Below are 27,325 nucleotides of genomic sequence, written 5' to 3'. Positions count from 1 at the left end.
AAAACGGACAGGTCAGCGTGGGGTTGGGATTTCACCCTATGCCTTTCTATCCATCTGAGTCTGATGAAGCAAGTCCCCAAGTCAGTTTCCTGTTCTGGAAAAATGGAAAATGATGCTTCTCCATTATTCTCCGTTATCCTCAGTGGGGCTGTCTTGCCCCCAAGGAGACAAAATTTATTTTTGTGTGGGAAGGAATAAAGAGTTACTTAGAAAAGAATAAGCCGAGATAGACATGAAATATGTAGACCAACATCAATGTATCTGTGATGTTAAATTTTTATGAGAGTGATAAAATTTAGGAAAATATCTAAAATGTCTCTTTAGGGAAGCAGGTAATGAAAAAGTAAAAGCCAGAAAACATTGCTATAGTGTGGCCATGTGGCAAAGAGGAGATATGGAGCATGCAGGCCTTGGCACAGAGCTGGGCAGTCAGGAGCCACGCAGCCAGCGCTAGTGAATGGTGGGTGTCGTGATGGTTCTTTCTGATCCAAGCTGCTCACATTGGCTTTAGCTCTGTTTGGGGACCGTGTGTAAATCTGTGTTAGGGAAGGGGGAGGAATGAGCTAGAACCTCTGACTTTGCAGATACCTGGAGTTGGTCTGAACATGGGAGACTGTGTGCTGTGTCCACGGGTGTAAGCAGAGCACGGAGTCACACTAGAGCTCGAGCCTCTAGACCTTTCTCTACCTCAGGTCAGGAGGTCACTGCAAACCTTGATCTCAGTTTGTAGCCTTGTCTCCAGCCTGCCCTGGCCACAACAGGACACAGGGGCCTTCATCCCTACCAAGGAAGCATCTTTCTGCTCTTGGCTAATCATGTGCTTTAAGGAAGCTATTATTAGCTCCTCCTATGGAAGAAAAGAGATTTGTTTATGGCTAAGCACATAGAAATGAATAATAAAACAAGACTCAATTTCTGTTCTGGGTTGTGAAAATAACCAGATGAAGTAGAAATAGATTGATGTGATTGAGAGGCAGTTTGATGTGAAGGCCACGTATTTGAAAACTGTGAGAATGGAGCATGAGGAGGTTAGCTGTTTGCCCTGTGCCCTGGTTGTCTGAGCTGTCCACTTGACATGACCTGGAGTCACCTGAGAGGGGAATCTTAATGAGTACTTGTCTAGGTCAAGTGGGCCTTTGGACCTGTAGGGAATCGTTTCGACTGTTTATTAGGAAGCCTGTTATGGGTGGTACCACCCCTTAGTAGGAGGTCCACCATAGCATGAGAGGGAAAGGCTCACAGGAACAAGCAGGGATCCTTGTGTTTATTCTCTCTCTGCTCTGGACTGCAGATAGGATGCTTTAAGTTCCTGCCTTGACTTCCCCACAACTGTGGACTGTAGCCTGGAATTGTGAGCCACTTGAACATTCTCTTCCCAGCATCACTTTGGTCTGGGGTATTTCTGCCCTGCGTCAGAAATGAAAGCAGGACAGGCCAAATCGTGGTGGATTGTTAAGAGTTTCCTGGGTGAGGACCGGCACCTTCTGGCTGTCCAGACCCAGGAAAAAAAGCAAAGCATGGGAAGTCAAACGGGAAAGGTGCAGAAGCTGGAAGGCACCAGACATAGTGGTGGAGTTCAGGAGGAACTGACAGACAGTCTAGACATGAAAGGCTTGATGTCTGTGTATCATTTTACAATGAGAAGCCATGGTCTCAGCAGAGCCAGGTGGAGGCACTACCAGTGTGGAAAACTCAAGGATTCCCTTAGGACCAAGGTTTTCAGTGATTCTCAGGCCCCAGTCCCCAGGGCCCCCTCATCTCTCTCCTTGCTTCCTGCTTCCTCCTGCCTTCGCCTCTGTGTCTGTCTCCCCTGCTTGTGTCCAGCTCACTTGGTGCAGCAGGACTCCTGCACGCGCTGCGGTTCTGTCTCCCTGAAATAGCTCCTCTGTTATTCACAGGAATGCTGGATTCACATCTGTGGCCCTCATTGAATTTCAAGAACCGCTGGTTCTTGTGAGCACTGTGAACTCAGCATCTCACATAATAGAGGCTCTTGTTGGGTATTTGTGGAAGATGCAGGCGGGGGGAGAGAAACAGAAAGGGAAGGAGCAAGAATGGGGGAAATTCAGTTTGAAGCCAGGACTTGCATGGTCTTCTGTCTGCCTTTCCCTTCCCTATCCCTCTGCAGCTGAGGCTGTCAGCTTCCATCCTGTCCTTGGGTTGTGGTCAGAGTTCTCATGCTGGCCATGCGGCTGCAAGCCTCTGCAAGCCTAGTTATTTGGGAGCGTTGCTCCCAGTGGATGTGAGTTCTGTGTTGATGGCCATGAGCAGCTCTGCACAGTTCTCCTCCAAGAATGGAAGCCAAGCAAGCCTGAGAAATCTTGATGACCAAGACGGTGAGAGAGGAGGGGCAAAATTCTGAGAACTGCAGATAACAAAGTCTACCTGGGCATCTGTAGAGACAGTCCTGGAACCTGAACACTGGGTGGTTAGTAAAGGTTCTCTACAGCAACAGAATCGACAGAATGATTGTATACATTAAAAGGATATTTATTAGACTGGCTCACAGTCTGTGGCTTGCCTCTTTCAACAATGCCTGTCTCCCAACGGAAAGGCCAAGAATCCTGTAGCTGTTCAGTCTATAAGGCTGGTTGTCTCAGCAGTTCCAATCTGATGCTGGGGCGCTAGCAGATTTCTGGAATGCTGCTGGTCTTCGGCTACATTGGAACCCACAAGAAGGAGGTTCTAACACCTGTGAAGGAATGCCAGGCAGCAGGGTGGATGAACTTGCCAGCAAGAGTGTGGGCAAGCAGGCCAAAAGCAAGAGCTTCCTTCTTCCATGTCTTTCTAAGTGAGCTGCACCAGGAGGTGTGGCCCAGATTGAGGTGGGAAGACCCACCCTAAAAGAGCCAATCATGAACATCCTCCATAGGCCTGCCCAGCAATTTGGGTTTTAGTTGGCTCCAGTTGTAAAGTTGACAACGAAGGTCAGTTAGCCATCACATGGTGTGACTAAGAGGTAGTGGGTGCAGTGCTCTTCAGGGATGGGTGGGACTAAGGAGCAGGACTGAGTAGGAAGCCTTGCAGCTCTGACAGTCCATTCTGATCAGATCCTTGAAGGGTTTTACCCCACTGGGGAGTTGTCCTTATGTAGTATTGATGACACTATCAGGAACCAGAAGCCTTACCTCTGTTTCTTCTTTCCAAACTGTGTTTGCTGGTCTCTGCCCTGTCTCTAAGCCTTACCTAGACCTTACCTAGACTCTTCCAGGTAGAGGGGAGCAGAGTGATGATGTCCTCTTCTTTGTGAAGCTGAGACAACGTGTGTAAATGCTTAGGTCTGGACCTTGTGTGGAGGAAAGCTCTATCCATAGCAGCTGCCATTCCTGCCAGTGAATGTGACGGTTGTCATAGTGCCGTCTTCCTGGAAGAGCAAGATTACATCAGCATATCCATTCTGTCATGGCTTTACCAGGACACTACGACCAAAGTTGACATTGTCACCAAGAGCCATAGAGGACAAAGTTCGCAGTAGTCACATTTTAAGAGACCTAGCTGAGAATAGTCCCAGGGCTTGTTGACAGCAGAATTAGAACAGCTGCATCCTGGACTATGATCCAGGATAGTCTTTAGTTCCTTTATTACCATGACATCAGTACAGTTTTTAGTGATTGATATGTAGTGGTTTGGATAAACTACCCCATAGATGACCCTCAGAAGAGTCATGTTGAGTGAAGGAATCCAAGCACAAAAGGGAACTTTGTTGGGTGGTTCCACCTCAGCAAATGTAGTGTTTGGATGGACTCAGGTTTCATCATTGTTGGTAATGTGACCTCTAGGGAGGAGGGGAGCCATCTTCCTCAGTAAGGGAGGGGACAGTCAAATGCTGTGTCAATGCAACATGGATATGCATTGAGCTGTGTGCTTTGTGCTCCATCACACAGACAAGGCTGTCAGGTAGAGCTCTGATAACAGGTGTACCATGCTTCTTATTGGTAGGTTTGCTTTCATGGCTTTAATTACCAACAATCAGATGCGATCTGAAAGTGTTAAGAGCAAAATTCTATGGGGGGGAGACTGACAGAGTCAAAAAAAGAAAAGCACACATAGTGAGACAGAGAAACAGAGAGAAAGATAAGAAGAGAGGGGAGAGAGGGAAGAGATGGAGAATGAGGAAAGAGAGAAAGAGGAGAGAGAGAAAGAGAGAGAGAGAGAGAGAGAGAGAGAGAAGCCCAATGTTTATTGTTAGTAGAATAAATAAACCTAGCAGAGTCAAATACTGGACTATATCATGATTAGGGTCAATATAGTGATTTGGACTCTATCCACATATCTTTTATTACAGAATAGTGTTATAATTGCTCTTTTTATTACTTATTATTGTTATTAATCTCTTAGTGTGGATACTTTATACATTAAACTTTGTCACAAGCATGTGTGCTGAGGAATAAACATACTATATATTCTAGTTAGGGTTTCAGGGATGCATTGGGACCTTAGAAAATAAAACACTTGTTCTCTTGGGGGACTCTGGTTTAGTTTCTGGCACCTCTACTGGGCAGCACACATCTAACTCTAACTCCAGGTCTAGGAGATCTAACTCCCTCTACTGGTCTCCACTGGTACGTACACTTACATGGCAGACCTACCTGTGGGCATACAAATAAAAACTAAATCTTCAAGGAAATGCCCCTCTGTGAACAAGGAGCCACAAGTGCAGTACAATTCTTTGCTTACTATAAGGAACCTCAAACTCAATAGCAGAGGGGGAGACAAACAGAGGCATCCTAAAAGGAAACACGATCACTGTCTTCAGCCACCACTGGTGACATTGTGCAGGACCCAGGTGGCTCATCCATTGGCTTAATGTCCCTTTGTCCAAGAAACTAAACCATGACCTTGTCTGCCTGCTCCCCATGTCCCAAGGACCACCACCTCTATCATTATCACACGTCTTTAGCACGCAAAGGCTAACTGATTTTCTTGGCTTTTGCTCTTGCCCACCTCCAAACCACGTTCTATAGCTCACGTCTATCGTGGGTATCTCTGGGATTTCAGCAGACTTTTGTGTGATCCCTAACCCTGTTCTCCCCTAGAAGCAGAGCGCATACCTGCAGCTTGCACAGTCCACACTGTAGGGTGATGGACAGCTTCCAAGAAGCACCCCAATTTACAGGCTTTTCTGTTTGTTTCCAAAAGGCTTTTCCAGAACGCCCTTCCACTTGCCAACACCTCACACCCATTTCCAGTTCATCTCTCATCAGCGCTCCCTGGTTGTCCTTCTTCCTCAAATGTATTTTGTTACCTCCCCCATCTCCATGAACACCACCCATCCTATCTTCGAATATACCTAAATGCTGCCATGACCCCTACCTTCTGCAGGGCCTGTTGGTCTACTCAGTTTCAAGGCCCAGCTGATACATTGTCTCTTCAACACTACCTTTGAAGCTTCTGTCTGCTGTGGGTCTGCCCAAAGACTCACACATTGCAAAGTCAGGTCACTTCCTTCAAACAAACTCTGCCGTACCTGACCCTCACCTTATCCACAATACTTGAGGGCAGGACCTGACCTATTCCTCAGTTTCAACAATGCTAAGCACTTGCCTAGAAACTAAAAGTTGATAAAGGATGGGTTTTTTCATGTTTTCCGCTTTGAGATGATCTCATGTAGCCCAAGGTAGTCTCAAACTTGTTATTTTTTTTTCTGATCCTCCTGCCTTCCAAATGCTGGGATTATAGGTACATATCTCCGTACCCAGTCTGTGCATTGCTGGAGACCAGATAGAGCATTGCACATGCTCCTCTCCTCCAGCTGAGCTTCATCCCAAGCCAACGGTTGTGTCTTGGTTGTGTGAACTCCATCGGCATAGTCCAAGTCACTCTGAGACAAGTGTCTTGGATCAGGATAGAGGCTAGCTTGGTGGAGAAGCGGTATATTCATTCATCCATGCTAAAATGTTAGCCAGCATCTCAAGCGTTAAGCTGTCCAGCCTATTCACCCCCGTTCCACTGTTTCTTTTCTTTCCGTAGTGACCTTCAGTGACTGCAAGGGCAATGAGAAGCTGCACTATGAGGTGTCGAGCCCGCACTTCAAGGTGAACAGTGACGGCGCCTTAGTTGCTCTCAGAAACATCACTGCAGTGGGCAGGACCCTGTTTGTCCATGCGAGGACTCCTCATGCCGAAGACATGGCAGAACTCATGATCGACGGGGGGAAAGACATCCAGGGCTCCTTGCAGGTAACCTGAATGCTTGGTGTGACTTGTAAGATTCAGTATCTTGTGGAAAATGAATGCTTATCATGTTGGCCAAGAACCTTTCTGCTGTTGCTATCATTGCTATGGGTGACAAAAAGCCAACCCAAAACTGGAAGGTGACGGAGAAGGCAATGGGAATACATTGGTTCATGTAGCTAATGAATGCATTTGTAGACTTCCTTCTCCACCAGGCAGAGCTATGCACTGGTACCTAGACAAGGGCATCATGTATCTCTCTTCTGCTTCCATGGTGCTCGTTGGCTGCACCCAGTGGGTGCCTCAATGCAGAGGCTCCCTAACAAGTCCACTTCATTCTGCAGGCTGAAGTCAACCAATTTTGTCTTTTCCTGGTGACACCATCCGACGCCTGGAATTAAATCTCATTGGCTCTAGTTATATCACATGACCATTCCTGGAGTAGGCCCCATAATCATTTGTGACACTCTGGTTGGTAGCATGTCTTTTCCTGATGGCATTTCCAGCTGCCAATCACATGGCCCAGGAGTGAAAGACAATATTTACTCAAAAATTAATGAAGGTGGTATTACCAGAGAGAGAGGGATGGGTATTTGGCATGCCAAGAACAGAGTGGCTCATAGAGCTGTATGGCAAGGTGACTTTTGCCCCCAGGATGACTTTTTGGCTGTTTACTAGCATCCATTCCCTTCCAGATCCTCATATGCAAGTCCCCAATACCCCACATATGTGTACAGATCTGGTGAGTGGCACAAGTAAGCAGAATTATTGTGTCAGGCAAGGTTCTTTGGCTATAATCTGCAACCGAGTCTTCCTTCTCGAGGGGCTCATTGACTCTGGTGTCTTCATCAGAACTTTTGAAAGACTCTGGCAAACTGCCACAAAACAATAACATCAACAGTGGTGGGAACCCCAGCTAGGCATGGGGAGCCTTTTCTCCCGCCTGCTCTCTGAGAAGCCTGTGACCCTCACTGAGTCTCCATCTGCAGTTGAGTTCAGTGGTGGAGAGAGAATGGGGCCACAGCTGGGAGGCTGAGAAAGTACAGTGGGCAATGAGTGCTGGCTCCATGCCAATGTTGTCTCCTTGCTCTGAGGAGACCAGTGTAACTTATCTATCTGCAGGCTAGAAGTGGGTGACACAGGCTGGGATGGCTCACAAGTGGCCCCTGTACTGTGGCGCTCTGTCACCATGCTCATGTCAGATGTGGCAGGATGCCCCAGGCTGGACCAGAGTATCTTTCCCAATGCAGCACTTGTAGAAATAAGTGTCAATTGATCATGTATACATATTTCTAGGGATGAGCTCTATTTACTATGTCTGGGCAGAACAACCTCCATGATTCCCCTTTTGGTTTGTGAGTCTGAAAGTCAAGAGGAGATTAAAATACACAAACACACACACACTCATATGGTCTCTCTCTCTCCCCCCCCCCCCACATACACACACAGACACACAGCCTCTCTTTCTCTCTCACATACACACACATACATACACACACAGTTTCTCTCTCTCTCTCTCTCTCTCTCTCTCTCTCTCTCTCTCTCACACACACACACACACACATACACACACACACACCAAGCTCCAGTCACTGAGACTGATGATGCTTTATTTTATCTCTTATTTAATAATTTCATATTGCACACAGGATATTTAGATCGCAGTCACCCCATTCCTCTTTTATTCCCTCTCAGTCCTTCTGTGCTCTTTTGCTTGCCAACAAGTCCCCTCTTTTCTTTCACGTCTCTTTCTTCATGACCTTCTGAGTTTAGTCTGGGTTGCCTGCCTGAGCATGGACTTGGGGTTATTTACTTGCTCAAGGGCCACTTACCAGTAGCTAAGTCACTGAAGTAAAGGGACTCCCTTTCCCCTCAACAGCCATCAACCACCAGTAGTTCCTCAGCTAGCGATGGAGGATCAGAGTCCCTCTCCCATCCATGATGGAATGTTGACAGGCCCAGTCTTGTGCAGGCGGTCACAGCTACCATGAGCTCTGTAGTGCAGAGGCTGTGTCAGATCTAGAAGGCTCCTCCCCATCCTCTGGCTCTTTCGTTCTTTCTGCCCCCCCTCCCCCGCTCCCACAATGTTCCCTGAGCCTTGGGGTTGAGGCGGCTACAGATGTCCAGTCAGGAGTCTGCAGGGACTGCTGCCCACTACAGAAAGACGCTTCTCTGACCAAGGCTGACAGCAGCACTAAGCTATAAACATAAATATTTAGAAGGCATCTGACAGCATGCCCATTGTTTAGGAAAACAGCAGTGTCACTGATCTCTTTAGAGACAGCAGGACATTGGCGACTAGACTCACCAGTGTGCAAACGCATCCCCATACAAAGGCAAGCCTGTTTCTTGCTTAGCTGGTGCTGTCTTCACAGCATCTCACTGACTTGTGATGGAGCAACTTGGCAAATGACTCAAACAACAGAACTACCAGACTGTGCAACAACATCAAAAAAAATCCTTCTCAGGAGCCTGTAAGTGGTATGAAGATCAAGACAGGGGCTGGTTGCATAGGGGGCTGAATGGTTCTAATAGACATAGTTTGCCGTGATTAATGGTTCTTAGTTATAGTAAGTAAAGAGTGCCCCCGTGCTTGCTCAGGAGACAGCAGGGGCCATTCTGGATCCTTCTCAGGACAAGGTCTCCCTTGAAGGACAGGAGGACTGGGGTTTATGGCCGAGAGACTTTGCTCTGATATTTGGGTCTCTTGAGGCGCCAGGTAGGCCTTCCAACAGCACAGCTTCTCCAAGGCCTGGTTGCCTCCCATTTGCCTCTGTCTATAGGCACCATAGACAGACAGAGCTTAGCTGAGATTGTTGGCTTCCTATAATGCCATTGGGTGGGGGCAGGGAGCGTACTACGTCATTCAGTGGGCCAGATTCCATTAGAACAGGCTCTTGGAGTCATGGTAATTTTATAAAGTTTAGAAGTATCCAGATGTATCCATAACAAAGAACCCCAAAAGGGGAAAAGGGAAAACAAAAACAGATAAAACAGACAGCAAAGGGTTCCTTCTGGAGAGAACCAGAGCATCACTCTTGTGTGTGTGCACGCGTGCGTGCAGGTATCCCAGCACATGCATGGGAATGCACACACTAGTATACCTGAGCCTCATCATCATTCCCCATCTTATTTTTTGAGACAAGGTGTTTTCCCCATTATTGTGAAGCTTAGATGTTCAGCTAGACCGGCAGTCAGTGAACTCCCAGGACCTTCCTGCCTCCGAGGTTACAGAGAGGCCTTGATGCCTTCTCCCATGGGCCCTGGAGATCTGTCTGAGGTCCTCATGCTTACATGGCAGGTACTTTACCGACAATGCCATCTCGCCAGCCCTCAATTGGTGTTTTCGAAGGCCCTTGTGTATGTGATCAGGCAGAGTGGGCCTATAGGGGACTTAAGTAGGACTATTAGCTTGCTTTCTCGTTGCTGTAACTGAAATACCGTAAGAACCATGTAAAGGAGGGGAGGTTAGTTTGGGGTCACTGTTTCAGAGGTTTCACTGCAGGTTTTTGCTCTGCGGATTCTGGTCTTATGAAGGGGTTGAGAGCATCATGGTTGTGGCAGCACATGGAATATGGGATGCAGAAAGGATAGGACTAGGGACATAGCAGAACCTTCAAAGGCATGCCCCCTTGGAACCTACTTCTCCCACTTGGGCCCCACTTCCTAATGATTCCAGAACATTCTAAAACAGTATCACCAGCTGGTGACCAAGTAGTCAACACATGACCTGGGAGGGATATTTCATATTGACACCATAACTGTGTACATATTCCCCAGCGTCCCACTGGAAGGGGAAATGGAGGTACGTAGGGATGCTTTAGTATTAGACAGGGATGTCAGAGTGAGGGATACTGGTACCTTTGGAGACTGGAGAGGTCAAGACGCCTGGGCTCTTTGTGTACTGGGCCCCTCTCTCATGTGCTCTATTGTTGGCTCACGCACCGTGTCAAGCGTGAGGCACTTGCTACGTCCCCATCTTATTGAGGAGGGTCTGTGATGACTGAATGACTCGTCCAAGGTCACTCAATGTCACTGGTGAGATCTGTGCACAGCCATTCTGCCTGCTTAGCCCAGGCTTCTGACCTCTTCTGGGTGCTGTCCTATCCTGACCTGAGCTGTCCCTTACAGGATAATCCCTTTGGAGAGGGAAGAGACTAATTGCCTACGGGCTATATCTCTCCTTAGCTCTTTGACCTTGGGTAAATTGCTGCACCTCCCGAGCCTCCATTTATTTTGAGTTTATCATCCATAAAGAAGAAATGGTAATGGACCTCCCAGGGTCTTCATGAGGCTCAAATGAGACAATCTATGCAGCAGTAACTGTTGGCATTTAGCTGCGGCTACAGTAATGACCAGTGCTGACGCTTATGTAACGTGCCAGCAGCTCGGCCCTCCCCTGCCTTATTCACTCCTTACATCCCCTAGCACGCCAACGGTAGAGCCCAGCATTATCTATACCCCATGGGTGCGGAGTCTGAGAGGCAATGTGGTGGCCCCTGAGCTAGTACACAAGTTGATCGTGGAGCTAAGGCTAAGCTCTCTCTCTGCTGTTCTGATCAGGGCTGAGGAGCAATCTCTATCCAGGAGTTTGAGATTGATCTTGTCACTCAGCTAGGAGCATTGCCGGCATAGCTACCAGATGCAGGTTTGTCCCTTCAAGATTAGCCAGAACCCTGGACTCCCCACTGAAGTGGGAACCCAACATCTCAGCATTCTGCATTTGGGGAAGGAAGAGGCTTCACAATTCAGGCCCACCTTAGATGGCTCTTCTTTGGTGGTGCCTGCCTGAAGGCCCCTCTGCCTGGTTACTTCTTTCCCTCCATGCTTCTCTTATAGGTAGCCTCACTCAATCTTTTCCAATAAATGTCAGCTCCCTCTTTTTTTGTGCTTGGGTCCATCTCAGTTCTGAGCACCTGAGCTCAGGGGTTGTCACCAGGTAGAGCACTAAAAAAAAAAAAAAACGATGTTGGTCAAATTTGGCAGGAATCCCAGCACTGAATGTGCCCTCTGCTCTAGTTTCCTTGGCTGTGAAATGGGTTCGTCAGAGCTTCAGCCTCCTGTGGGTGCCATGGTAACAGAATGAGGTACCTGAAACAATACTCTGAACAATGACTGAAATCTTTAAATGCCATGATGATGGCAATTATTCCTCGTGATTGGGTTGTCAAAGCCAGATCCATAACATATGCTCAGTGAATGAGGGAGGCAAATTGAGAACTCGAATCCTTGTGCTTGCCCAACATGACCAAATGCTCTCCCTTCCGACACCCCACCAGCAATCGATATTCTAGAAGACTCTAAGTGCAGCAGTTCCTATCACTAGGTGCCTTGTTTATGTAAGCCAGCGGCTGGATTTCAAGAGCAGAGAAACTTTATTTCTGTGGGTCTACTTAATAAACACCAAAGACTTGGCAGTGTTTAAAAGTTAATTAGGAGTGATGTATACTTCTTTACTGGAAGTCAATACACATAAAACCAGCCCTCGCCAAAAGGAAGACTGGACTTTAAATCAAGGCCCTCGAATTTAAATAATATTCATAAGTGTTGCCCTATTTTGCCATTTTAAGACTCCTGTAACAATAAATGTAAAAGGTGATTGCGTAAGCTGCAAGGGTTACATGCAAGGCGTTTTGATCTTCATTGCTCATCGTCAGGGCAAACCTGTGATTTAAAAGATGCAGTTTTGGCTAATGATCCAAATCCAAGGATGGGAACACAAACTGCTCCAAAGCAGCTAAAGAAAAAAGTGAGCAATCCAGGAAAGGAACCACTAGCAAAAAATAAAACAAACAAACAAAAACAGTTTTTTTTAAATAAAAATATAAAATACATTACCAACATCCCAGGAGTGTGCAGGATGCTGGTGTTTATGACAGGACTTCTCAGAGTCTTGGTGTTCTCATAAGTCCTATGAAGAACTCCCGAGTAACAGACCCCAAAGCAGAGGCTAAGGGTCCCTGTCACTGCTACATTTTGGGGGTGCATAGTCAGGTTACTACGGACATTATTCGGGGGGAACTTAGAACCCAAATGTGTCTCAGACTACCTGTTTGCTACCAACATTTCCAGCCCTATAGTCCTGAGTCTAAATCTTTTGATATCAATTTTCTCATCTATACAGTGGGCTTATTAGCCCCAGGTATGGAAGCCATGATAAGATCCATGGACTCTAAGAAGGCTTCATGTCCACCTAGGGTCCTGACAGTTGACTCTGGGCTCTCACATACCCAGTAAGTACTGTCATTGATTTAATCTCCCCCTAGCTCTCCTTATCACACATTCTAGGCAAACATACTTCTGCCCAGTTGTTTCATAGGTAAACTCCTAACCTTCTTCAATCCTGCACCATTCATACGCATATGCAAACCATCTGGTTTGGCCCCTTACACCAGCTTTTGCCCAAGACACCTCTCTGTAGGTGATTTGAGTTGATTTCTAAAAAATATTCAGTGTGGTTTTCCTGATGTTTAGATAGAAACCCTGACCAAGGTGATTGAAGTAAGGAAGAGTTTATAGTGGCTTACAGGGGGCAGAGGATGTAAGAGTCTGTTGTGGAGGGGACTCACGGCAGCAAGCAACAGGCCTAGTCCCAGGAGCAGGATGCTGAGAGCCCACATGCTCATACAAGCTGGAAGCAGAGAAAGCAGGCCAGCAGCAGGCTCTTATACACATAGCTCACCCCCAGTGTGTACTTCTTCCAGCCGGGCTGCCCCACCTAAACCTCCTGAAACAAAGTCACCAACCCGGAATCAAGGGTTCCAAGGCCCCAGACTATAGGAGGCATTTCTCCTTCAAACTACCACATAGATTTTGTTAACAGAAAAGTAGCTAGCTAAGAAACGAATTAGCTTTTCTCGGGACCTCATCCTACCAACTCTGAGTGATGACGTGGATTCTGTAGAGCTAGTCAGTGACATCCGTTTCCCTTGTGTGAAACATGTTTATAAACATCCCTGTGGAGGACCGGGCTATGCATTTGTTGTGACCACAAGGAAATGATGAGTTAAAGATGCAGAAACTTAATGGGCGCCGATTTAACAAGGGAGCCGACTTCAAACACCTGCGAATTACCGCCCTCCATGGCAGCAGCCTCTGAAGTTACTATTAAGGGAAATTAGTATCCATTTAACTGTCACCCAAATTGGAGAAAATATACAGCTCAAAAATGATCCCACGGAGCCAAGCATTGGGCCTTGAACAGTGTATTGGGCTGCTCCGTTTTGACACACGCCTAAATTGTTGTGTTTACGGCAGTTAGCTCCAGGAGAGCATTCAAATACAGATAAAAAGACATCTTTCGATTCATTAATTTAAGTAGATAACAGATTGCTTTGTGGATCAGAATCTGCAAAGACTATATTCTGAAGATTAATTTTAATTGGAATGCTTGGGGAAAAATAACTGAAAGGAGAGATAACTGTTTTCGGCCTCTTCTAAGCTTGGGAAAACTACAGATCTCCATTGGTACACAGTTCAGTCCAGAACCTCAAAGTCACATTTGTTCGTTCAAGTTTCCTTAGCATCCCACTAAACAGAGCCGAGTGAAGTCAGTTTTCAATACAAGATTTTATTGAATTCTCTCTGTGCCATATCGTGTTTCTAATATGTTGTCATTTTAGCAGTCAGTCAACACCAAGAGCATGAATGATGCTTTTTTTTTTAAAAAAAAAAAGTTCTTCTTTTCATGCCAAGTCTTTGAATGTTGGTCTAGGGTCTCTGTTTAAAGTCCCAGTTACCCTTCCACCGATGTGATAAAATAACATGAGCAGAAGTGGTGCCGGGGAGAAAGGGACTTCTCTGGCTTCTACTTCCGTAGGGGATAGTGTCCATCATGGGTGGGAGGCACAGCAGCTGGAACATGAGGCCAGTCGGGCAGTCAGGAAGCCAAATGGTCGCGTTTCATCTGCATAGTAAACAGATAGGCAGAGAAGAGGCTGTGGAGCCCACTGTACAGTTACTCCTCAGTGACATGCTCCACTGCCCTCAGGTTCCATTACCTTCCCAAACAGCACCACCACCAGGAGTCGGAGTGTTCAGACACATGAACATAATGGGAGTATTCTCCTTCAAACCACAGGTACATATCACCGATTTGAGCATCTATTTTTAAAGTGTTCACTAGTCATTGGCGGCAAGCAGGTATACAGGAGACATACTTGTTCTTGGAGTCTATAAGGACAGCTATATATTTTGAAAGGGGGATGAAGGGGCCAGCCACCGAATGGCCGCCCTCACGGAGGGTGAACTCAGAAGTAATTTCTCCAATCTCCCAGCCACACTGTGATCCTAGAAGATCCTAGAAGTCCTATTTCACACACTGCAGTGATACCAAAGAGTTCCACGATAGCCCAGAATGGAGTATAACAAAGGTTTCTTTATTTGGGGATAAACTCACAGTAAGGGTAGCAAACCACAGTCCTCTGCGTGCACTGGGAAGTGGAACCAAATCCACCAGAAAAAAAAACGGAGGCTGTGCATGCTTTTCATCTGTGCTTATAGTACATGAGACCACGCCCGAAGTGGACCGGTATCTTAAAGGCTATTGGCTGAAGGAGCTTCCACAGCACCACATATGGTAGTAGCTCTCAGAGGATTTAGCATCTCTCTGTTCTGGTGGTAGAACATAATCACTGCTGTTTCTGTAATGCTGACATCTTCAGCGTCTGCACGGCCCTTCTGCCATCCAGTGAATACTAGAGAGGGACGCAGAGAAATGAAAAGGCCTTGAGGAATAAATATAAATCCAGAGTTGAGCAGAGCCCCTAAAGAATGTTTTAGGCTTATGAACAAGTCTTGTGCTGTTAGGACACTTTTGAAAAATCTTTCCCCGTGAATAGAACCTTAGGGCAAAAGAGCATCCTTGTAATAGCATAGGCTTCTTATAGAAATGCTTCTGAGTCAGAAACCTTATTCATCTTCGGAGCTAAGTCTGGGGAAAATGCCTCCCATCTGTCATTTACATCTAATCTTATAAACTCTAATTTTCCCATTTTATTTTCCTGTGCACTGTCTGATTCAATCCTCACCAGCAATGGCCTGGGGCAGCGGCTGCTCTTCCTGTTTATGTCAGGGATCTGAGACCTGTAGACCTGAGGTCTTGATTCATGACCAGTCATTGGCTCCCCCTATATTCAAACCAGTGGTGATTTCCAAAGTCGTCGTTCTGACCTTTGTTAGATTGCCCAGCAGCCACATGGGCTTTGAAGTTAAGGGAAAATGGGGTTGTGAGAGGCGAAGCTTCCCTCCCTGCCTGGTAGAATAGGATAAACAGATAAAAAGTCACATTTTCCAGGCTCTCCCACACACTCCCACTCTATCCCCTTCCAAAGCGACCATAAATCAATCACTGAGAACATCTGAGCATGGAGACAACGACCCCTTCAGAGGACTTCTTCCTCCCGACTCCTAGGATGTTCAAGGGGGTTCCTGCCCACCGAGAGCTACGGTTGCAGTAAATGCACAGAAATGGCAGGGAGAAAGTTCAAGGTGGGTAGAAGAAGAAAAAAAACACTCCCAAAGTTGCTCCTGAGAAAGCCTCAGATAGGTGTGTTGTGATGTTGTCCCCTGTGCTGTGCTGTGTTGTGATGTTGTCCCCTGTGCTGTGCTGTGCTGTGCTGTGGTGTGATGCTGTCCCCGTGCTGTGCTGTGCTGTGCTGTGCTGTGGTGTGATGCTGTCCCTGTGCTGTGCTGTGGTGTGATGCTGTCCCCGTGCTGTGCTGTGGTGTGATGCTGTCCCCTGTGCTGTGCTGTGGTGTGATACTGTCCCTGTGCTGTGCTGTGCTGTGGTGTGATGCTGTCCCCTGTGCTGTGCTGTGGTGTGATGCTGTCCCTGTGCTGTGCTGTGGTGTGATACTGTCCCTGTGCTGTGCTGTGCTGTGGTGTGATGCTGTCCCTGTGCTGTGCTGTGCTGTGCTGTGGTGTGATGCTGTCCCTGTGCTGTGCTGTGCTGTGGTGTGATGCTGTCCCTGTGCTGTGCTGTGGTGTGATGCTGTCCCTATGCTGTGCTGTGCTGTGCTGTGGTGTGATGCTGTCCCTGTGCTGTGCTGTGGTGTGATGCTGTCCCTGTGCTGTGCTGTGCTGTGGTGTGATGCTGTCCCTGTGCTGTGCTGTGCTGTGCTGTGGTGTGATGCTGTCCCTGTGCTGTGCTGTGGTGTGATGCTGTCCCTGTGCTGTGCTGTGCTGTGATGCTGCCCCTGTGCTGTGCTGTGGTATAATACTGTCCCCTATGATAGTGTCCCATTTCTAAAGGTTCTATTTGTGAGGTTCTTTTCTTCATGTTAATGGTAGCTTGGGGACAAACACCTTGAAGTTGGGGGACAAAAACTTGATGTGAGGTCACAGTCTCTGAACAGACCACAGACTGTCAGCATTTGCCTGGAACCTCCAGAACTAAGGAAACAGAAAGATTGCACATTGGTTAAATCTTTCTCAATGTAGCACATGCAATGATAAAATTGCAGGCTCCAGCTCACCAGTTCCTCCAGCTGAGCTGTAGGCCTGTATCCTGGCATGATTTGTTACAGATGCCATTATTAGAACTCTTCCCTGGCCACCCTGTGGGGTGCTGTGTGATCCTCTCTCTACTCAGTTGCTTGTCCAGACAGAGCCAATTCTAGACTCAAGATACCACACAGACAAGCAGGAAGACCTTGTATCCTGTCCCGGGGTCTCATCATATTGTGGTTGTCGTCTTTCTGCCTCCTCTTGTGCACTGGTCCCTCTTCCCCCTCTTGCCTGGAGTCTTTCTGGGTGCTACATTAAAAGAATGCTAGAATCTGGGGAGATGGCTCAGCTGGTAAAATGTGTGCCGTGGAAGCATGCAGACCCAGATTCGGTCTCCCAAAACCAATATAAAAACCTGACAGTAGCCACATACTCCTGTAATATCAAAATATCAGCACTGGGGAGGTGGAGACAGGTGATCTCTGGCCTCACTGGTAACTAGTCCAGCTGAACTAAGAGTTCTGTCTGAAAAATGGGAGAGGGGGGAAGAATGGTAGATGAGGACAGCTGATAGTGACCTCTGTCCTCCATATGCAAATACACACACACACACACACACACACATACACACACACACACACACACACACACACACACACACACACTCATGAAGAGCAAGAAAGCAAGAATCCCCACATCTCCTTGGGGCCCTCAACAGGGATTAACACTATTACTTTTGGAATTGTGTTTTCAAAATAAGAGCAGAAGTAGCAAATGGAAAGGCAAATTTTGTGTGCATGATCGTCGAAGGGTACAACAGCTGCTGCTTTTTAAAGCAGAAAACAAATTTTGCAAACTGTCCTTTTTTTTTTTTCTTCTAGCAGGCAGAGAAATACCAATCTCGAAAAAAAAAAAGGAAGAAAGAAAGTCACACATTCATTTTCAAAATTTTATTCAGTAGCAGATCTGAACTTAAATGTAGACAGCAAAATCATAGCCACACCAGGATGTGACCTTAAAACTCTTGGCAATTTCTCATCCCTTCCCACGGGAAGACACAGCCAGTGGCTGGAGCAGGGCCTTCATGGGGGAGGGTACAGGACTGCCAGGACTACCCAGTGCCAAAAAGACTCACACGGGTGGACACTGCTTTGGGAAAGCTTCCTCTTTGGTCCCTGGGTGGCTATGGCACCCCACACATACTCTACAGTGGCCCTGGCCCTTGCCCCGACCTCTTACACTTCAGAGGGAAGAGATGGTACCCACCCACCCCCATTGCTCTTTGTCTCCTTCATCAATCATAAAATCCAAGGCTGTGATCTTAGGACGGGGTGCTGTGCTTTCCCCATGCACACAGTTCCTCCTGACTCCCAGCTTTTTGTGGAAATCAGCCACAACCATCAACTATCTATCTTTTGGTGAAAAATCCTTTGACAAAAAGTGTGCACTGTCAACCAAAGCCTTCATCCTGTCAGGAAAATTGGGCATCTGCTGACAGCATCCTTCTTCAGCCTCTTCTCTTTGAAGATAGGAAGCTATAAACAAAGGGAGTTCTCTGAGAGACTCAGGCTGTGACTTAAAATCTAAACTGGTTCTTTTGGAGGGTCACCCTCTGCTCCCTGACCATTGCTCCCCTTCCAAATGCGTGTGTAGGGTGGCTTCGGTTTCTCTGTCTTGTTTTTTGCAAAGCTCTAAGAAGCAATCTCCCTGCATTGTCCATTCTTCTAAACCATGGTTAACATGGATAATCGAGGCATGGCTGCCATTTTACTCCAAGTCCCTTATTCAATCTGGCCCTAAAGAGCATGGCCATCAGCTCATTCACCTCATTAACTGAGCTGCTCTTCCTGTGGATAATATCTCTCTAGAGGTGGCGGAAACAAAGAAGCTTCAGATACAGAATTTAAAAAGAACTGAGGCTCACACGGTGTAGTACTTGCCTGTTGTGGATGAAGCCCTGGGTTAAAATTCCAGCACAATATAACAGAATGTTGACACCAGGCTGTAGTCCCAGAATTTGGAAGGTAAAGGCAGAAGGATCAAAAGTTCAAGGTCATATATCAAGAAGTCAAGGCCAACTTAGACCACTTGAAAAAAAGAAAGGAAGGGGGGAAAGAGAAGGAAAGGAAAGGAAAAGAAAGGAAAGGAAAGGAAAGGAAAGGAAAGGAAAGGAAAGGAAAGGAGGAAGGGAGGGAGAAGGGGGGAAGGGGGAAAGGAAGGAAGGAGAAAGAAAAAAGAAAGAAAGAAAAGAAAGAAAGAAAGAAAGAAAGAAAGATTGATTGATTTTCCTAAGTTCGATGTATGTGTCCCAGTTTGGGTATTGACTTTTTAGACAGTACAATAGATAATAAAACTATTTCAGAGAGCGGGGACTCTGGCTCGTTCACTGATAGAAATACAGCACTCGACACAATGTGCCACTGAGTAATCTAACTGCCGCTGGAGTGGATATTGATGGTAATCACAAGGATCTTAGCCAAGCTCCTTTAGCTCACACTCTGTGGTCTTACACGAAGCAAGCTAACCTTCACCACAGCTCTACAAAACAGGCGCTGGTGTCTTTACAGACGAGTGGAGATGGCAAATAGGAATGACCTGCCCAAGGTCATGGAGCTGGAATCCCTCGCCTTCTCATCTGAAGGATGGATACGAGCTGCATCTCATAATAGCAGAGGAGAGTCAAGTTAGGTGAGCAGCTGCACGCAGATGCTTTCCACAGTCACCTCTGCCAGCCTGGAGCATGGCTTCTGCACGCAGTCCATGGGCCATGTTGCTGGTTGTCCTCCTCATGATAGAGATGAGGATTGAAGATCATGTGTCGTTAGCTTTCCCAGCTCAGGGCTCCGTGAATAATAGCCTTGGGATTTACAAAGACCTCGAGCATGCCTCCGGATAGACTTAATGAGGAATCCCTATATAGGAACAGATACAAACCCTCCAATTGGAGAAGAACTTCTGACCATCAGGATACATGATGTGAGAAAAGCCAGGTTAACGAGACATTCACAACCAGGACCCCACATCAAGTTCCTCTCTAGTGGTGCTGGCACTTCTTGTTTCTCTTGTCATTCATCCTTAATTTGTGGTTAGTCACCTGAAGCACCACAGTGAGACTTCCCCCTTGACCTAAAGAGTTAGTCCTGTTCAACCTTCCTGGAGTTTTCTATGACCAGGTTTTGCCAAGTTCAAAGTTCTTGAGCTTGCTTAACCCCTTCTCTCCTCACTGACCACTGTTCCCCCTCTCCTCTTCCTAAGGAAGCCTAAACTTATCCTGTCGTCTTGACTTGTTCCTTAGAACCTTGACCACCTCTGTCTTCCATTAAGTAAGTTCTAGTGGTCCTTCCTGCACGTCCTCCCCTTTGCTTTCATGCTCAGATCACACCACACTAAAACAAATACTCGTGGAGCCATTGTTTCTTCCTGTTGTCCTCCATCCACCCGCCTTAGTGAGCACATTTCAGCCACATCTCACTTCTTTGAATACTATCACCGTAATAAGATACAGAGAGGCTCTCCCCACGGCATTTTCCTCAGCTTGTTCTCTCATGGAAGTTGTAGGCAGCCCAACCGCTGAATTTCTGAACTTTTTCTTCGTACCAACCTGCTTGAATCTTTTGAAGTATCGGACCAGTTGGTTTTAATGTTGATTTTGTTGATGTTCTCATAACGTAAAGTTAGCTATTTCAAGGAACCATCTCAGTGGCACGGTGCAGGCACAAGTACTGTACAACCAACAGCTCCATCTAGTTCTAACAGTTGGGCATCTCTTCCGAAAGGAACACTGTCTTTGCTCTCCAATCTCCCTTCTCCGAAAGTTATCAACCATGAACCTGTATTTTCTTGTTTTTTTTGTTTTTGTTTTTTATCCCTGTTTTGTGTATTTTGGGTGAATAGAGTCATACAACTCATTGCTTTTCTTGACTCGCATGTTTTATGGTTCAACACTATGACATGGACTGGTATTTTATTTAAAATTGCATTACATGTATAGGCCACTATTTATTGACATATTTGGATCCTGTGAACAATCTCTCTCTCTCTCTCTCTCTCTCTCTCTCTCTCTCTCTCTCTCTCTCTCTCAGTGTGTGTGTGTGTGTGTGTGTGTGTGTGTGTGTGTGTGTACATATAAATGGTGTTCATATGTGGAGGTCGGGGAAAAACTTGCAAGGGTCAGCTCCCTTCTTCTATCAAGTGTACCCTAAATAACAAACTCAGGACATTGATCTTGGCAACAAGCTCCTTTACCTACTGAGACATCGCTTGAGCCCTCGACTTACTTTCTTCTTTAAATGTGTCTCTCAGACTGGCCTCGAACTTGTGACCCTCCCGCCTCTGTCTCCTTCAGCAAATCCTGTCAGCAGATGCCACCACCACCTGCAACTCATTATTTAATATTGTATCATTTTTGTCAAAACAAATGCCACGTGCCAAGAGGTGAATCAGTTTTTATGGAGTTTACTTCTTTTTTAAAAATATTTTAATTACATTGAAATACCCACACATATAACCCATGTATTTTGATCATATTTACCCACAGTTTCCTCTCTCCAGCTTCCCCTAGTGCGCCCACCCCATTACCCTCCCAGTTGCCTGGCCTTGTATTTTGTAATTAGCAATCGCCTGAGTCCAATTAGTGTTGCCCATATGTTCATGGGTGTGAGGGCATCCACGTGGGCATGGCGACCTACCAGAGGCCATGTCCCCCAAGGAGAGTAATTCTCCCTCCATCAGCAGCCATCAACTGCTATCTTTTTTAAAAATTCATAATTAATAAGGCATAAGAAACACAATGCACTTGCAGATCTTGTAAGTTATGTAGTTGACCCTGCTTAGGTCTGAGAGCCCTGCAGTCTGGAGCTCACGGAGATGCTCTGCCTCTCACCTAGAGGAGGGGAACAGTATCAAACTAATCTAGGCTCCTTGACCATCTGTCCCAGCTAGTCTTATGTCAACTTGATGCACACACTAGACTCATCTGAAAGGATTGAATCTCAGTTGAGAAAATGTCTCCGTAAGATCAGGCTATAAGGCATTTTCTTAATTAGTGGTTGATGGGGAAGGGCCCAGCCCACTTTGGGTAATGTCTGTCCTAGTCTAGTCATCCTGGCTGCCTTAAGAAAGCAGGCTGGATAAGCCATGGGGAGCAAGCCAGTAAGCAGCAGCCTTCCAGGGCTTCTGCATCAGCTCCTGCCTCTAGGTTCCTGCTCTTCTTGAGTTCCTGTCCTGACTTCCTTTGGTAATAAACAGTGATGTGGAAGTGTAAGCTAAATAAACCCTTTCCTCCCCAAGTTGCTTTGGTCTTGGTGTCTCATCACAGCAATAGAAACCCTAAGACACTACCCCAGTCACATCTGAGCCTACTTCTTCCTACGATCAGTTATTGCTGTCTTTTAGAAGTTGCAATAACTATATTATTGTTTATTGAATTAGTATGGATAAAGTGTTCAAATCCCTGGGGAAAACAGAGGCCGAGAACCGTTGGTTGCTCTGAGAAACGGTGCTCTCTCTCACCTACCTAGAACTCCTTCCCTCGCTTGATTTATTGGACTGTGGCTTCTTTGGTCAACCATTTAATCCCTTTGGAAAGGTTTGACTTCTTCCTTGTTGACCGTCATGTGTTCCTGCAGTGTAGAACTGAGAGTAACTTAGATATGGTAAAGGGAAGGGAAATGGGTAGATAAACGAGAAGCATGGGTAATTTATGGAGAAATAATTCAAGCAGCTAACTATATCATGCATTTTCTGCTTCTTTCATGGATGATCCGTATGCCAAGTCCATGCAAGATAGTGTATATTTCTAGAAACCTTTACCAAAATGAGCAAGAAATACTAAATGCCTCATTATCCTCTCAGAGTGCTTCATGATAGATTATTTTCTGTTATAAAACTTCAAGGTTTCCAAATACATTGTTGTAAATCTAAACTGTCAACATTTCCCTGGTAAGAAATGGCATCGTGTCCTATAGAAATAAGATGTGAGATTTACAGTTCAGGGTCATGTATTTTCATCTCTCTTCGAATTTTCCAGCACATGGCAGGAAACCACAATCCATATTTTCTTGAATAGAAAACACGCTATGAGGACCCATAAAACATTTAAGGACATTTAGAGGAGCCAGAATGGGACTTTCAGAAATGCAGCTCAAGACAGGGAAGCTAAGAGGACAGCGTGACGGCCATGATGAATAAAATAGACATCTTCACAACAGTGTCTGGAGAGGCAAAGAGGTTGTATAGATTGGTCCAAAGTCTCAATATCAATGTCTCAATATGTCTGATCATTCTTTCCACAACAGGAGATACAATAATAGGATACATTTCATAGCTCAGCTGCTGGGCTCCAATTCTCACTTTTTTATACCACTTTCAAAATTCATCATCTCCACAACTCCTTAAAAATCTCTTCAGGTTTTTAAGACTTATTCTGTTGGTGAAATGGGAATTGAAGTGTGTGTGTGTGTGTGTGTGTGTGTGTGTGTGTGTGTACCAATTATAATCAAAGAGAAAGAGGCCAAAGGGGAGTGAAGGGTACCACGGCTGGGTTTAGAGGAAGCAATGTGATTAAATTTTAATTTTAAAAATATTTAAAGTGCATGTAAAAGGTTTCATAATGGTATTCGCCTCCTAGTGATGCTGTGCAGGTTGGGCGAGAGAGAATTTGTGAGATTTCAGGACAATGCTAGAATTGTGGGTGTGAATGGCATCAGCTGGTGAAAAGAAAATCACACAAAATTGATCACAGTTACACCATTCAAGGCCACAGAGGACTGACCATGTCTGTGACTATGCTCCCAAGGCTCCAGTATGTGTCCCAAGGACTTAATGTTCCCTGTGCAGCTTTCTAGTTGGTGCACATTGTTCAAACAGTATGATCTCCTAGTTGTCAGAAGAGACCCTTGTATTGTATGATGCAAACAGGTGGACTTACAAGATAGTTTGCTAAAGTATGATGAGGTGTGGGAGGAGCCCCTGGGGGAGGAAACTGAAAAAAATCATCTTGTATGAGAGCTGGTGAGATGGCTCAACAGGCAAAACACTTGACATACAAACCCAAATGCCCGAGTTCGATCCCCAGAACCGATGTAAGGGCAAAGGAAAGGACCAGCTCCTCAAGTTGCCCTCTGACCTCCACACAACATGCCATGGTGTGCACACTTGTGCTCACACCCACTTACAATAATGACAGTGTTTTTTTTTTAAATGCTCCATCTGAAAGCAGAGGTTCTCGGGTTAAATTTTAAACTAACTGTGTATTGTTCAGTATGAATAAGCTTTGGATGTAAGCTACAAAAGAGGGTGATAACTCAATGAAATTTACATGTGAAATATTAATCAAAAGTAATTTGGTATGGCCATGCTATTCTGAGAGGAAATGGGCTTTCAGGGAGAACCGTTGCTACCTAGAGAGTGAAGAGAAAGAGTCCGCGGAAATGGAACCAGGCAACAGGCCAGTAGGACGATCCTGTGCTGAGACGCATCGAACAACACATATAAAAACCAATATAAGAAGTATAACTGATGGCAGGAATGGAAAAAGCCAGAATCACATCTGGAAATCCAGTTGTTTTATTTGTTGCCTTTTTGAGACAAGGTCTCGTCTTGTATCCCAGGCTGAAACAGAGCCCACTCTGACACTCAGGGCCACTTCAGACTCACGGGTGATTCTTGTACCTCAGCCTCCCAAGTGTTGAGACGACAAGCATGAGCCCACCCAAACTGTAGCTTCCATTTCACCATGCCTTTCTGTAGCTGATATAAAAAGCCATGTAGATACACGCAGAGATCGCAAAGATTTCAGGGATGCATAGCAGGGCCTTGGTGATTTGGGATGGTGCAGGATATACAGTCTCTTTGAGTCATCCTGGGATGGTTACAGGAATTTGACGTGCTGATCACAAAAATCAATCTAAACAGTTGAAAAGCAAAACCAACCTGCAGAAAATATCATCAGAGCACTGCGCGTGTAATCCAGGAGTCAGCAACAAAGAGAGCCAAAAGTGCCCCGCATGAGAATCTAAGCAATGCACTTTGAAACATGCCACGGGTGGAAATAAAAATAAATAATAGCAGAACATATTATGAGCAGAATATAATGAAAACACGACACAACAAAGCTTGCTGGGCCAGGCTAATGCAGAGGAAGAAGCTGGAGAGTAGTAAACTTAACCTACAAAAGCAGATGGCAGGAGATAGAGAAGAGAAAGCCAGTCACAGAGAGAGTAGATACCAGAAAAGAATACCCAGCGAAAGCACAGCTCAGCTCTGAAAGATGCCTCGTTTGAAAAGCCCCTAGGAAGAAGGCTGGAGAACAGACAATGGGAAATGAATGGGGAGTGGAAGGAAAACGTGACTAGGTGTAAAAAGGGCCAGGGCCCCCTGGGAGTATCTTCCTGAAAATCGACTTGAAAGTTGAAGCTGACAAGTCCTCTGAATGGCATAAGAACAAAGAGAGGTGACAGCATCTCCTGACCTGAGACTCCGCCAGCCAAGATCAGCCCCAAGCCAGGTGGCTTCACAGAGGCTTCTACCAGACTTTCAAAGGGGCAACACCAGCCTCTGCTTTCATAAAGGAGTCTTTCAGCTCCCTCTTCAAAGCCCTTGTCACCTTGTCACGCTAGAGCTGACCTGAGCCCTGATGGAAATGTTGAAAAACAATCTCGTGCATAAGTCCCTTCAGGAAGATAAGGAAGTGAGAGAGAGCAGTGAGCATGGGAGCCTGCCTTCTGCCTTCATCAAGCAGTACACCGCTGAAGAAGAGAAATGGCGTGGAGGGTAGCTGAAGAGAAAAACCTAGGTCACGGATGTATCTGCGTGGGGGTCTTTGCCCATAGCAACAAACAATGTCCTTAAAACTGGCGGAAGGGCAGACAACTAGTTTAACAATGGGGAAGGACTTTTAACTGTCCTGGCACAGAAGAGCACCTTGAATGGGCCTCTGAATGTTAACAAGACTTTCAGCATCATTAATCCAAAAGGCGATACATAGTAAGGCTATATGAAGATATTACTGAGACGCTAACACACAGTCACAGAAAGACACACATACACAGCCAAAAGGCTTCTTGAAAAAAAAAAACAATGAAATCATGTATTGGCTAGCATGCTCACCATCCAGAAACCACACACGCTGCAGAGCTGAGCATTCTACGACTTAGAAATACAGTCGGATGTAAACATAAAATAAATGTGTGGACACCTTCCCCAGCGGATACTAGCATGCTCGTGACAGCTACACGCAGTAGCTTAACCTTGGCAATGCGCCAAAGCTCATTAAGTCTTAACTGGATGCCCCTTTGATGATGCGGTAAGACCTGTTATTATGCTCAAGAACATTGGCTCACGCAGACCAAACATGAGGTGGAAAGGCCAGTAGGAAGGATGAAGCTCACCTGTGAATAGTAACAAATTTCTGGAAATCCCCGGAAGTCAGCATGGTGGGGCCTGGGGGAGAATGAAGACTGAGAAGGAATGAAGGATGTTTCTGGAAGGGTGAGGATGCTCTGTCTCTGCATTGCCGTCTTGATAACCCAGATTTGATCTCTGTAAACCCTGCTAGCACACAGATGCTTAGAGCTTGCCCACGTCATATATGAACGAGTGAAACATACTTGCATCAAAAAGTTAAAGGTGGGTGGAAGAAAAGGACAGGAGACTCCTCCTTTTGGTGAGTTAGCAGATGCTTCTTATTGCCATGTGGTATAAGAACACAGGTAAGCACAGAGACTGCAGCCCTTGGTGCTTAGCCTGGCACACTGAACCTTCCGGCTCAGTCTGAGCTCCTGTCTACCCTGCTCTGTTTAAGCCACCTGGAGACTCTAATTAGAGACATCCTAAGCATAGGACACCTCTTGCTCCAGAATGGGCCAGCAGGGGCAGATCCAAGGGCCAGCCGCAGATGCCTGCATCTTACATAATAACGAGAAGAACTTTCCTATAGCGCTGCCAAGACTAGACCGTGGGATGGGTGTGGAGTGTCCCCTGCATGCTCATATGTGTTGAGCACTTGGTCCCCAGATGGGGATTCTATTTAGGTAGGGTATTGAACCTTTGGAAGGTAGAGCCTGTGGAATCCAGGGCTCACTAAAGAGGGAAGCTTAAGCCTTGCTCTTGCCCAAATCTCTCTGTCACTCAATTTCCCACTGCCATGGGGTCACCTCACACTGTACTGTCCCTGCCAAGAAGGACTGCATCCCCTCAAACGATGCGCTAAAATAAACCCTCCTTCCCCAAGTTGCTTCCTGTCAAGTATTTGGCAGCAGTGATGAGAAAGGAGCTAATATAGCACCCCTGGGTTTGGAGACATTAAAACTGGTAGAGAAATGTCGCGCAAATGGCTTTTTTTCAAACAGCATGTTTTAAATTGTTGCGGCTCACAGGCAATTTTATTTTTTAAAAACAAGAATGCTTTTAAATCCATGGCATCTTTCTTTTCTTAAAAAATTAAAATTCAGCTTCATAATTTTGTCAGTTAAATGCTTTGGGGGTTTTAAGGTGATGACCACCTATATGAGGAAATGCCAGAACTTTCTGAAAACTTTTCTCCTTCCATCCTTGCTATGTAGCATGGGCATGCTGGGCTTTTCTTTATGGGCCGAATTGAGTCTGTCTGTTGGAGATGTAGCTAACTTGATGGTGGCAGAGAACCAGCTTTACACGCACAGTCCTGGGGCTGGTATTTCTGACTGAAACAAACAAACAAAAATAAC

The 27,325-nt window shown here is 46.0% G+C and overlaps 1 protein-coding gene across 1 annotated transcript in view; it reads left to right on the top strand.

Annotated features, from left to right (window-relative positions):
* Cdh13 (cadherin 13) overlaps window positions 1-27,325 on the top strand; it is a 949,947-nt gene that overhangs the window by 365,383 nt on the left and 557,239 nt on the right. The window contains exon 3 of the mRNA XM_041650745.1: window positions 5,971-6,179. Coding sequence (XP_041506679.1) covers window positions 5,971-6,179 — 209 coding nt within the window. The remainder of the gene's footprint in view (window positions 1-5,970; window positions 6,180-27,325) is intronic.

Source organism: Microtus oregoni, unplaced genomic scaffold (assembly GCF_018167655.1).
Source record: "Microtus oregoni isolate MIOR12 unplaced genomic scaffold, Mior012 000004F_ref0000308, whole genome shotgun sequence".
Classification (NCBI taxonomy): domain Eukaryota; kingdom Metazoa; phylum Chordata; class Mammalia; order Rodentia; family Cricetidae; genus Microtus; species Microtus oregoni.
The sequence above is the reverse complement of the archived record's forward strand: the minus strand, read 5'-3'. Positions and strand labels throughout refer to the sequence as shown.